Source organism: Penicillium daleae, assembly GCF_028827525.1.
Source record: "Penicillium daleae strain IBT 16125 chromosome Unknown utg000008l_segment0_segment0, whole genome shotgun sequence".
Taxonomy (NCBI): Eukaryota; Fungi; Ascomycota; class Eurotiomycetes; order Eurotiales; family Aspergillaceae; genus Penicillium; species Penicillium daleae.
The window spans coordinates 2579472-2593048 of NW_026623156.1; the positions used below are offsets into that span (position 1 = coordinate 2579472).

At 49.9% G+C, this 13577-nt stretch overlaps 2 protein-coding genes across 2 annotated transcripts; one reads left to right on the forward strand and one right to left on the reverse strand.

Annotated features, from left to right (window-relative positions):
- Positions 1-847: 847 nt before the first annotated feature.
- Positions 848-11058, forward strand: N7458_009467 (Highly reducing polyketide synthase sdnO; the record flags this gene model as incomplete). The annotated part of the gene is made up of 10 exons (XM_056912849.1): positions 848-1378; positions 1445-1572; positions 1627-1984; positions 2074-2271; positions 2327-3204; positions 3264-6044; positions 6095-8207; positions 8262-9866; positions 9918-10891; positions 10956-11058. 10 exons carry the CDS (start codon positions 848-850, stop codon positions 11056-11058), a joined length of 9669 nt encoding a protein of 3222 aa, XP_056761698.1.
- A 422-nt stretch (positions 11059-11480) lies between these two features.
- On the reverse strand, positions 11481-13117 carry N7458_009468 (Aspartate aminotransferase; the record flags this gene model as incomplete). Its single annotated transcript, XM_056912850.1, has 5 exons — positions 11481-11582; positions 11665-12012; positions 12084-12724; positions 12822-12900; positions 12998-13117. The coding sequence occupies 5 exons, from the start codon at positions 13115-13117 to the stop codon at positions 11481-11483; spliced, it is 1290 nt and encodes a 429-aa protein (XP_056761699.1).
- Between the last annotated feature and the right edge of the window lie 460 nt (positions 13118-13577).

The window sequence follows — 13577 nt, forward strand, 5'->3', positions numbered from 1 at the left end:
AGAGGATAGCATCTACTATATTTAGTATGCAATTGAGCCGATATTCAGATATCAAGCCTAAACGGGATTTGGAGACGCGTAATGGATAAATACCAATGGTACCTCAATCTACCAATCCTTCTTGCTTCATGAATCCTTCAGAGATAACCCTTCAACCATTCTTGACCATAGCCAACGTGGCTATGTGCCGATTAGCGTACCTGAGTTTGCTTCCCATGCGATTCCTAGTACGACGCCACCATGCAAAGCTCAGCTCTGACGGATTTCCTAGTCCTTTATTGTCCTAGTTCTTATGTACACATTTCATTCTCTTGCAGGTAAGCAGAAATCCAAAATAGCAACTTTGAGGCGAAAGTTCAAAGTAAAACACGTTTTCCTCAAATTTCTACGGAATGCCCTCCGCTGGGTCGATGCCGATGCAACGCTGATGGGTCTCCAGTTCAATTATCTCTTTTACCGAACCCAGAAACACGGCACAAGTACCGACCATCATCTTGATTGAGAGATTTTGAAGGAATGAGGCGCATACCTAGAGCACTATTCATCACGGAAAGATAAGGCTCTCGGTCAGTAATGGTTAGATGATGGGGCTCAGAGTCAGCTTGGATGCCTCGTTGGATTACCTGGTGGATTCATAGCGTGAGATTGGGGTGGGTTAAAATTTTGCAGATAGTGTTCAATTTGGCCCCCATAATGACTTTAAGAGCTTTATGGCAGACCTGGTCGTTATATAGGATGCTGCAAGTAGCAGGCAAATGTGTGACTTCATCACGACATTCTTCAATGATCTGTCGAAAACAATCGATCTGACTCAAAAATTCTACCTTTATCTTCATATTAGCCTATCATGTCCGAGTACTCTCCAATTGCCGTCATCGGCATGGGGTGTCGGCTCCCAGGAGGTGCTAGCAGCCCTGAGAAGCTCTGGGAGATGCTCGCAGAAGGCCGAAGTGGATGGGGTGAAGTTCCCGCAGAACGCTGGAACTGGAAATCATTCTATCACCCGCACAATGAAGCCAAAGAGTCACTCAATTCAAAGAGTGGCTACTTTCTAGAGCAAGACATTGGCGCATTTGATGCCAAGTTCTTCAACATTGCCTCATATGAAGCCCATGCAATGGATCCGCAACAGCGAATCCTTTTGGAGACAACATACGAAGCACTAGAAAATGCCGGAATTTCTTTGGACAGTATCAAGGGCTCCAACACATGCGTTTACGTTGGTTTGTATGCCCGCGACTATGATCGCATGGGATTCAAGGATCTCCCTCAAATTACCAAGCTTCACATCACCGGAACAGGTGAAGCTGTCGTTTCGAACCGAATTTCGTACCTTTTTGATCTCAAGGGTGCATCTGTCACAGTGGACACAGGCTGCGTAAGCATAAATTATTTTTGCGTTGGGATATAACTCACCAGAATACTGACTTCGAAGTTCATGTAGTCTGGAAGTATGGTTGCCCTTCACCAAGCTTGCCAGAATCTTCGGACCGGGGAGTCAAACATGGCCATCGTTGGAGGCACACAGCTCCTCCTTCATCCGGATCAGGCTATCGCAATGAGCACAGTCGGGTAAGTCTAATTTGCCTTTCAAAACTTCCTTTTCGGCATACTGATTCTTGATAGTATGGTGAATCCACATGGTCGATGCTTTGTCTTCGACAGCCGAGGTTCTGGTTATGCGCGAGGCGAAGGTGTCGGCACTATAGTTCTCAAGCGCTTGGACGACGCCATAGCAGCTGGCGATCCTATTCATGCAGTCATTCGGAATTCCGGATTGAATCAGGACGGTAAAACGGCAGGAATTTCACTTCCCAATCCAGATGCCCAGGCAGCTCTGATGAAATGGGTTTATTCTTCTGCTGGTGTGGATCCTCGGAATACAGTATATGTGGAAGCTCACGGAACGGTTAGTGAAATCTTTTGCCAATTGAGCTTAGATGCATTTCTGAAGCTAACTATGATTTCTAGGGAACACAAGCAGGTACACAGAAATCCCCATTTCTCTGCCCAAGTCAATGAGCTAATCCGGTCAAAATAGGTGACAATGCCGAAATTTCCTCTATTAACCAGGTCTTCTGTGAAGAGGCCGGGCGAAAGTCAGATATCTATGTTGGATCAGTGAAGTCCAATATTGGACATTTGGAAGCTTCCAGTGGTATTGCTGGTTTGATCAAAGGTATCATGATCATCAAGAAAGGATTCATCCCTCCAAACCTAGATCTTGAAACGCCCAAGCCGAGTCTAAAGCTCGATGAGCGTAAAATTAAGGTGGGAACACTATTCTCGCAACAGATGAACTTGAAGCCTAATTTAGAACCTCTAGATCCCTGTGCAGCTTACCCCTTTGCCCCAGCCAGAGCAACCTGGTCCTAGCCGAGTGTCTTTGAACAGCTTTGGCTACGGCGGGACTAATGCACACGTCATTCTCGAGCCGGCTCCAGCCGTGGATCTCAATGGATCTGATGCGGATGGTGACTCGACCAGCGCAGTAAAAACAAATGGAATCCATGATGACCTCGAAGCCAAGGCCGTCAATGATACTGCTGATGGAGCCCAACAAACAAACGGCGATGGAACTCATGCCAGCCTTGAGGAAGTCGCACAGGCAAACCCTCAATTGTTTGTCCTCAGTGCTACTTCTGAAAAGTCTCTTCTTGAAGCCGCCAAGAATGTCCAGAGCTGGATCTCTAACAAGGCCTCGGGAGAAGACTACCTCTCCGATCTTGCATATACGTTGAATGTTCGACGATCTCTCTTACCACTTAGGCTGAGTGTTGTTGCTTCGACTCCAGATGAACTCGTTTCTGCGCTGGAGCCAAAGAGCCTTCGTATCTCAAAGCTGCCCCACTCAGTCTCGGTGGCATTTGTCTTCACTGGGCAGGGTGCGCAATGGCATGCCATGGGAAGAGAGCTACTAAACCTCAACTCTGCCTTCAAAGACTCAATTCTCCAGTCAGACAAATTAATACAAAGTTTCGGTTCCCAGTGGAGTCTGCTGGAAGAGCTTTCTAAGGATGAACAATCCTCCCAAGTGAGTGATAGCGAGTTGTCTCAGCCTTTGACGACAGCAATTCAGATCGCTCTGGTTGATTTGCTTGCCACATTCGGTGCCACCCCCCAGTATGTCTGTGGTCATAGCTCGGGAGAAATTGGAGCAGCCTATGCGGCTGGTGCGCTCACACAAGAGGCTGCGATTGAAATGTGAGCTCCCAATCCTCTTTTATTCAAAGATGAATTTGACCTAACGACAATCGATTCAGTGCGTACCGACGAGGACTATGCTCGACCGCTGCTAAAAAGGCAAACTCGAGCAAAGGATCCATGCTAGCCGTGGGAGTTGGCGAGATGGAGATCTTGCCATACATTCAGCGGGTAAAGAATGGTCTTGTCACAGTTGCTTGTGCCAACAGCCCTGATAGCACTACTATCTCTGGAGATGAAGCTGGTATTGACGAGCTGAGCAACATTCTAAACGATCAGTCCATCTTCAACAGGAAACTCAAGGTGGACACGGCCTATCATTCTCATCACATGAAGAAGATCGCAGACCAGTACCTCGAGTCCTTGCAACATGTCCATACCGGTACACCACGAAATACTGTGACTTTCTATTCCTCTGTGACAGGGGAGAAGAAGATATCTAATTTCGGGCCTCAATATTGGACAGACAACTTGGTGTCGAAGGTTCGATTCAGCGATGCTCTGAAACTTCTGGCTGAGGACATGGCACGCTCGAAGCAGTCCAGCAACGTCGCCAACTTCTTTGCGGAAATTGGCCCACATGGTGCATTATCGGGACCCATCAGGCAGATCATGGCCAAACTCAGTATCCGGAACTTCAAGTTCTCTTACGCCTCTGCCCTTGTCCGGAATAAGCATGCTTTGCAATCTGTGCTGGAGCTGACCGGGAAGCTATTCGAAGTCGGTTGTGGTATTCAGTTTGAGCAAGCCCTTGCCTTGTACAAGAATAAACGGTGGACTACCATCGGGGATCTGAGTCCCTACCCTTGGGATCACTCGCTATCGTATTGGTACGAGTCACGACTTAGTCGGGATCACCGCCTGCGACAATTCCCATACCACGATCTTTTGGGACTGTGGGATGTGGGGAGCACTATACACGAGCCAAGATGGCGGTACCATCTCAACGTGGATGCGCTTCCTTGGTTGAGACATCACGTTGTCGATGGCTTCATGATTTTCCCAGGTACTGGCTACATCTGCATGGCCATCGAAGCAATGAAGCAGATTGTCCAGATTCGAAAGACACCAGGAGAAATATCCAAGTTCCACCTCATGAATATAGTTCTTTCCAAACCGATCATTGTCCCCGATCAACGACCGGATAGCTTCATCCCGGATGTGGAAGTCCAGCTTACCTTGAGTCGCATGAAGACCAATGATGGAAGTCGATGGGAAATGTTCAGAGTCTTCTCATACTCTCCCGAGGGTTCTGGGTCATGGAATGAGCACTGCTCCGGACTCATTACCGTTGACATGAGCTCCAAGGTCGATGAAGTTGAAGGAACAAGAGAGGAAGAATTCTCAACTGCATCCTTCAAGCGCAAATTTGAGAACATTCAACAAGCCTGTCATTTCGATGCCACTATCAATCCTCAGAAGTTCTACAACGATCTTCGGGAATCTGGGAATGATTTCGGCTCGACTTTCACTTGCATGACCGAGATGCAACTAGGACGCCATCAAGGTTGGGCCAAGGTGGAGGTCCCTGATGTTCCAGCATGCATGCCTCGCCAGTTCTTGCAGCCACATGTGATACACCCGTCACTCTTGGATTCTTTGAATCATCTTGCAGTGGTCTTGTTCAAGAAAGAATGCAGCAACGCGCCGCTCATGGCGACTTTCTTTGGAGATATCGTCATTGCTGCGGACATAACATCTACTCCTGCCGATGAGCTGCTCGTTGCTCTCGAGATGAATCCCGAGGGTACGCGCTCAGCGTCAGGAAACACCTACGCATTCCAGCAGAAAGAAGATGGTGAACGCTCTCTCGTTCTGCATGTGACAGATTGGCAGTTGAAAGCCGTTGGAGAAGCTCAGTCCAAGAATGAGGAGACCCCATTCCATCGCAAGATGAGTTATCGGATGCAGTGGCAGCCAGACGTGGCATTTATCAGCCCGAAGCAACTTCAGGATACAATTGATACAACAATGAGTCCTATTTCGATGGAGTTTCATCCTACCACCTCCGAAGATATCAAGGTAGCTGAAAAGTTGACTTTCGAGCAAATTGTTGCCTTGAATGAACGTGCAGCAGCAATTTATGCCCGCGAAGCTTTGTCACAGGTATCAGCACAGGAGTCCCGGGTGGCTACTCCTCACCTTGCAAAGCTTCTCGAGTGGATGAAGGCTTCCAGCGAGTCCGAGGTTTGCAAGTCAATGCTGAAAGGATTGAGCTCTTCCGAGGAGGAACTAATTCTCCAAAGATCGTTGATCTCCGGCCTTGAAGGCCTGATGCTATCACGTATCGGCCTCAACTTAGTCTCTCTTTTCACCGGAGAAATTGACGCTAGTGAGCTGATGCAGCAAGACAACCTTATGTCGAGGTTCTTCGTTGATGACCTGTTCTCGCATAGTCAGCAATTTATGGTCAAATATTTGAACTCAATTGTGCATAAGAGGCCACACATGAGAATTCTTGCGATTGGTGCTGATATGAAAGATGGGATCGCTGCTCTGTTGCGCGCGATTGATCGACCAGAAGGTCTTATGGTTGATCACTTCGACCTCGCTGATAGCTCTTCGGAGGCTCTAGACCGCGCAAAGCCTTTATTCCAAGATTGGACCCACTCTATGGACTTCAAGGTTTTGGACCTTGATAAGGATATCAAAGTCCAGGGCTTCGAGAGTGAATCTTACGACGTGATCATCGCAGCCAACACTCTCTATTCCGTGAAAAACGTCAACAGTGCGTTGAATCAAGTTCGTCAGTTGATCAGGCCGGGTGGTAAAATGGTGATGGTTGAATTGACACGGCCACCGACCCTTTCTATCCAGACTATTTTCGGGGTGTTACCAGGGTACGTACGAGGCTTTCCATGTTCGCAGCAGATCACTAACAAATCAACAGATGGTGGGCTGTTGAAAGTGAATGCCAGAGTTCTCCCTTACTTTCTGAATCACAATGGCATGAAGTGTTGGTGGAAAGCTCTTTCAGTGGCACCGATATTGTGATGAACGAAAACGAGGGTCCGAAGTCAAGATCTGCCATGATTGTCTCAACTGCCTTGAGCCAAAATGAGATGAATAAAACCATGCCGAAGGCATGCGCTCAGATTCTTTCATTTGGTAAATGGTCTTCAGAATTCACAAAGTTCGCAGAGAATCTTTCATCGGCTCTCAGCCAAAGGGGCCTCGATTGCGCAATTGGCGTTTTGGACCCTCAAACCATCGGACAAGACACCATCTACATCGTTCTGGACGACATGGAAAATGCTCTTTTGTCAACCCCGACTGCTGAGGAATTCGAAACACTGAAGACTCTTTTCATTACGAGCAAGTCTCTTCTTTGGATCAGTGGACAAGAAAAAGTCATCCAGAATGGCAACGCTGCAAAAGGTCTCATCAATGGTATGGCACGTGTGGCACGACGTGAAAACGAGGGGGTCAAATTTATTACCATCGACATACAGCAGGATCTTGCAAGTCCTGGATCCGAGATGGCCAAACAGATTTTGGACATTGCCGAGAGCTGCTTCTGGCCTAACTCTGCAACGGAGGTGTCCAACGAACATGAGTTTGCAATTCAAGACAATACCGTCATGATTCCCCGAGTGCAGCCCGACACCAAGTTCAATGAATGGATCGACCGAGCCGTGGGAGATGATCGACTAGACACTCTGCCTTACCACCAGTCTGACCGCAGTCTGAAGCTTCACGTGGAAACACCAGGTCTTCTGAGCAGTCTCCGGTTCGTGGAAGACAATTCCCTGGCGTCTCCGCTGCGCGCGGAGGAGATAGAGATTGAAGCAAAGGCATATGGTGTCAACTTCAAAGATGTCTTCATTGCTCTCGGTCAAATGCTTCCAGGAGTCAACATGATCGGAGAGGTCTCTGGTGTTGTGACAGCCGTGGGCTCGGCCATGAGAGGCCGGTTCAGAGTGGGAGACCGGGTCGCTGGCGTTGGCGCACAGCCTTTCACCAGCAGAGCCAGAGTCAAGGGGTTGATGTCTTGTCGACTTCCTGAATCGATCACATTCCCTGTTGGTGCATCAATCCCGATCATTTATATGACAGCCTATCACTGCATTGTTGAGGTTGCTCGTCTGCGAAAGGGTCAGACCATCTTGATCCACGCAGCATCTGGTGGTGTTGGCCAAGCGGCAATTCAGTTCGCGCAGCATATTGGAGCTGAAATTTTTGCAACTGTCGGCAGTGCAGCCAAGCGTCAGCTTTTGATTGAGCGGTACAATATCCCGGAGGATCATATCTTCTCGACGAGATCAAGGACATTCAAGCATGGTATCTTGCGTCTTACCGATGACAAGGGAGTGGATGTCGTCCTGAACTCCCTGTCAGGAGAATGGCTCAATGACTCTTGGGAGTGTGTCGCTCGTTTGGGAACATTCGTCGAAATCGGCAAAACGGATATCTACAAACGAAACCATCTCAGCATGGCACCATTCGATCGAAGTATTACCTTTGCAGCTGTCGATCTGGTCGTCCTGTTCGAGACCCAGATTGAACGGATGAATGATGAGTTCCAAACTGTCATGGCCATGTTCGAGTCAGGAATTCTCAAACCTGTGGCTCCTGTTACATCGATTCCCATCTCCAACATTGAGGAGGCCTTCCGTTTGATTGCTTCTCGGAAGCACACCGGAAAGGTTGTTGTTGAAGCTGAGTCTGATGCCCTCGTGAAAGCGGTGATTGCCAAGCCCGAACCGTTGCAACTGGACCCTTCAGGAGCCTATGTTGTAGCTGGTGGTCTGGGTGATTTAGGTAAAAGAATTTGCCGGCTTCTGGCGAGCCATGGTGCGAAGCACGTAGTGACACTGTCTCGCCGAGATCTTTCCGATGACGATCGACAGGCGTTTGAAGCTGAGATTTCTCAGCTTGGCGGCGTACTGCACATTGTCAAGTGCGATATTATCGACGAGTCTTCTATGACGGAGGCTGCAATTATCTGCCAAGAGAGTCTGCCTCCAGTCAAAGGTGTGGTTCATGCCGGCATGGTTCTACGGGTAAGTAAACACGTTTTCACTGTTGTCGAGTTCGCGCACTAATCTGTCTCCTAGGATCATCCTCTTGAGCTCATGACACCGGAAGACTATCTGACTGCGATCAAGCCAAAGACCCAAGGCACCTTGAATTTGCATTCAGTCTTCCAAGGTCCTTCCTTGGACTTCTTCATCACCCTTTCTTCCATCACATGTATCGTCGGCAAGACTGGTCAAGCCAACTATTCCGCAGGAAATGCATTCCAGGACGCTTTCGCTCATGCACATGCTGGAAAGTCGCATACACGATACATCTCCCTTAACCTAGGCGCTATTGATGGCTCCGATGCTATCACATCTTTGCCTATCCGCCAACAGGAACTGATGCGTCAAGGTGCCATTCTGGTCAAATTTGAGGAACTCTTCAAAGTCCTCGAGTATGCCATGGGCCCTCAGGCGGCGCTCGATAACTGTGTCCAATCTATCATGGGCTTTGATCGACAGTCTATGGAGACGGTTCAGGACACCTTCGGACTTAGCAACCCAATGTTCAGTCAAGTGCCTTATCTGTCGGATCAGAACAGTTCTAGTAATGGAGCGTCCGACAAAGTAGACACGGAAAAGGCCATTCGGCATGCGGCCAGCATTGCTGAAGTTGAGGAGATTATTACACAGGCGATTGCAGAGAAATTCGCTCTTTTCATGGACCGAGCAATTGAAGATGTCAATCTGGATCAGTCGCTTGCCGCTTTTGGACTTGACTCGCTGGTCTCAATCGAATTGAAAAACTGGATGGTTCGAACTTTCCACGTCACATTGCAGACATCAGAGATTGCGGATGCGCTTAGCGTGGTTGCTCTGGCAAAGACAATTACATCGCGTTCAAAGTTGGTGAGCGATGAGCTGCGTGGATCTCCTACCAGCTCAGACGAACTCGAAGAAGCACCTGTTGAGCAGGCCGCGACCGAACAAGTTTCCGGTCCAAATCACGACTTTGAATGCTGTCGATATGCAAAGGATCTCCCCAAGCAGCCGCTTATGGATCTGGACGAAGCTTTGGGCATGATATCAAGCAGTACTCGCCACTTCGCTACTGAGGAAGAGTACACAAATCTCTGCCAGGCAATCGAGAGATTCGGCCAGCCGAACAGCACAGGGCGTCAATTGTATGGTCAACTTGTCAACATGGCAAGCGATCCAAAAGTGGACAACTGGATGGTCGACTTCCTAACAGATGCCTCATTCCTCAAGAAGCGATTCCCCATGGTACCCCTATCAAGCTTCTTTGCCACGCATCACGACAGTGCAACTCCCCATCCACAAGCAGAACGGGCTGCTTTGATCGCGACAACCGCGTTCCGATTCAAGGAGGCCGTCGACGCCGGTAGCTTGGACCCTCATTGGTATTTCCATATTCCATCTTGCATGGATTCTTGGCAATGGCTTTTCAACACCACTCGAGAGCCCCATTTGGAAGTTGATCGCATGCAAAAGTACCCTGGAAATGACTATTGCGTCGTGCTCCGCCGGGGTCATGTCTTCAAGGTAGCACTTAAGGACGGTGCTGGAGCTGTCTCATACTCTACCATAAAGACACACTTTGAGGCAATCTTGGAGAGCGTTCAAGATGATGGTTTCTGGACAAGTATTCTGACCAACGATAACCGAGATTCATGGGCCACAGTAAGTTAACGAGCATTCAACGAGAGAACCTGCATGCTAACAACCTTCTAGATCCGCGAGAAGCTTATCTCCATGAACGACGCAAATGCAGAATGCATCCGAGTCATCGAGCAAGCAGCCTTTGTCATGTGCCTCGATGACGGCGCACCAACGACCAACTCTGATCGAATCCGCAAGGCTTACCTCGGCGACGGCTTCAACAGATGGAACGACAAGGGACTCCAATTCATCGTCTTCGAGAACGGCTCATCAGGATACCAAGTCGAACACTCCATGATCGACGGTCTAACCGTCCACCGCATGAACGAATGGATCCACGAAGCCATCCACTCACACATCCCCAACCAACAAGCAGTCAACGGACACACCAACGGCCATACAAACGGCACATCCAACGGCCACCACCCATCCCCCGAAGAATACACTCTCGCCACAACCCCAGACATCGACGAGCACATCCTCACCGTACGAGAAGAACACCTCAAATCCACCTCCAGCCGCGAATACAGCTACCTCACACTCTCCCACTTCGGCAAAGACTTCCTCGCCCAACACGGGTGCCCCATCAAATCCGTCTTCGACGTCACAATCCAACTAGCCAGCAACCTCTACTTCGGCTACAACCCAGCCTCCTGGGAGCCCATGTCGATGGCGCATTTCCACAAGGGTCGCACAGAGATCTTCCAAGGCGTGCTTCCCTCTGTAGCGCAATTCTGTTCCTCCGCAACGAAGGAGGACGTCCCCGCCAGGGAACGGCGTGATATGCTCATCCGCGCTGCGAACGAGTACACCGCCGGTCTGCAGAACTCGGGCAAGGGGAATAACTATTTCAGGCTTATGACTGTGTTGGAGGGTATGTGGCCGAGTGGGGAGGAGTTGGCATCGCTGTTTACGGATCCGGTTTGGTTGAGGACGTATCCGCAGTTTATCATGTCTGGACTGACGGATGGTGGATCGTTGGATTCGGCGTTTTCGCTGATCGATCCGGAGGGTGTTTGGATTTGTTATTCGATTGGGGAGAATGAGTGAGTTTGATTTCTATGCCTGGAGATGTGGAGATGCATGAGCTAACATTTCTTTTCTTCTTAGGGCGCGCTTTTCTATTGTTGGTCCTACAAGCAAGGTTTCCAGGTTTGAGGAAGTGCTGGACGAGGCTACGGCTCTTGTTAAGAAATTGGTAGAGTCAAGCTAGATACAACTATCTTGTGTACGAGGTACAGGAGTAGGCGTTTGAACTTTTTGCGCTTTGGCCTAGTCTGCTATTTGGGCTTACTGATTGATTTATTGAAGTACTTGAAGGATGCTGTTTGCATGAAAGAAGGATACACCTCTCTCATGTCATGATGTCCCCTAACAGATACGCTACGCAATTACAATCAAAACCAGAGGAATGACCAATCCAAAAATCTCAGTTGAGATGGACTAAAGCCGAACCATGCTAAATATAAAACACAGAGACATTAGATATCAGTACAAGGGCGTATGCAAGAGGAAAAGGCCATCCAAGCAGCTCCTCCCACGCACACAAGCCCGTTCTCGTTTCGTTCGCACATTTTTGCCTCGCCCCGTTACTGCGTTGACATTTCCCCTTTTCTTCGCGTATATTTTACCCGTTTAACCGGTAACCTTGAAGATGGACTCGGCCAGGCGCTTGACGTTGCCGGAGGTGATACCAGCGACGGAGATACGGCCGTCCTTGGTGGCGTAGACGGAGTGCTGTAAATAGAGTTAGTACACTGCTAGCAATCACAGAGACTGGCAATAGCCGGGGAAGGGTAGAATGCAATGCGAGACGTACCTCCTTGGCGAGAACATCCATCTGCTCGGGCTTCAGGCCAGTGTAGGCGAACATGCCAATCTGGCTGGTGATGTGGGACCAGTCGTGCTTGCTGCCAAGCTCCTCGAGGTTCTTGCGGAGCAGGGAGCGCATCTCAATGATGCGGTCAGCCATGCCCTTGACCTCACCGAGCCACTGCTGGTTGAGCTTGGGGTCGTTCATGATGGTGGAGGCAACGCGGGCACCGTGGATGGGCGGGTTGGAGTAGAAGGGACGGATCAGGATCTTGATCTGCGACTCGACGCGCTTCTTCTCCTCAGTGTTCTCGCAGACGAGCGAGAAAGCACCAACACGCTCACCGTAGAGACCCTAGATTATACAATTGTGTTAGCTCAGCACTCTTCAGAGCCTAATAGCTCATTGAACTGATTGATTCTCACCATGTTCTTGGCGAAACTCTGGCACAGAGCAATGTTGTGGCCCTCCTTGACGAAGTGGCGAGGGGCAAAGGCATCCTGGTCAGCGTTACCGCTGGCAAAGCCCTGGTAGGCCATGTCGAAGAAGGCAAAGTGGCCCTTCTCCTTCACGACATCGCTGATCTGGCGCCACTGCTCCTGGGTGGGGTCAACACCGGTAGGGTTGTGAGCGCAAGCGTGCAGCAGGATGATGCTGTTGTTAGGGGCGGCCTTGATATCGGCGATCAGACCCTCAAAGTCCAGACCAATAGTGTCCTTGTTGTAGTAGCGGTACTTCTCGACCTCGAGGCCAGAGTCGCTGAAGACGGCGTTGTGGTTGGCCCAGCTAGGGTTGGGGAGGTAGATCTTCTTCGCGTGGGGGTAGAAGCGCTTCAGGAACGCACCACCGATGCGCAGGGCACCAGTGCCGGAGATGGTCTGGGTGATGACGAGGCGGTCCTCGGTCAGGGCGGAGGAGTCCTTGCCGTAGGCCAGCTCGGCGGCAGCGTTGGTGAAGGCAGGGACACCGGTGATACCGGCGTATTCCTTGTCGAAGCGCGAAGCAACGACCTTGTCCTCAGCCTCGCGGACGGAGGGCAGGACGTAAGGCTTGCCCTTGTCGTCACCTATACATCCACGAAAACCACGCTGCAATTAGCGATCTGTCCATTTCTTCCTCTATGTCGCTGTGCTAGGTTTCTCAATTGATGGTAGAGAACTCACGGTAGGCACCAACACCCAGGTTGATCTTCTCCTTGAAGGAGTCGGCCTTGAAGGCCTCGGTGATACCGAGAATGGCATCCTAAATACGCGCGCTGCGCATCAGCATTGGTCCCCATAGAATCGCATTTTCAATGCCTTTCCACCCGAATTCATCGAGTTCATCGATTGACACCTACAGGAGGGCCCTGGGGCACGTTAGACCAGGCCGAGGCATGTCTGGCACCGATGACCACGGTGCGCATGTTCGCCTCGCGGGCAGCAGCCGAGCGGCTGGCGACACGCAGAGTGGAGAGCATTGTGAATGACAGCGAGCAGATAGAATTGGGGGGAAAGAATGAACAAGAGCAGGTCTAAAAAAGCTGGGGGAAGAAAGGAAAAAGTCGGGGATGAAATCGGAGATGCTGCGGTGTTTTGGGCCTGACTCATGTGATACCGGAAAGGGAAGTATCGGGTACTTCTCGTCAAGTGTGGGGTTTCACCCATTCCGAAGTCACGTCTACTTCACCGCCCGGCGACCGCTGCGAGGCCAAACCCGCCGGATTGGTTGCATCCTCCGCAGGGCGCAGGATTCCCACTGCAGTAGGATTCCGTGCGGATGGTTGCTCATAGATCAGACCGTAGATTGTCAGGGTAGTTTTGATATTATATTTGGAAATTATCATCAAAATAATACTACATGGGAGTTGATAGTTTGGTCATAGTCATCTTAATTGGGTCCGGGGAAGCTATACAGCCAATCTATTATCATCACCATCC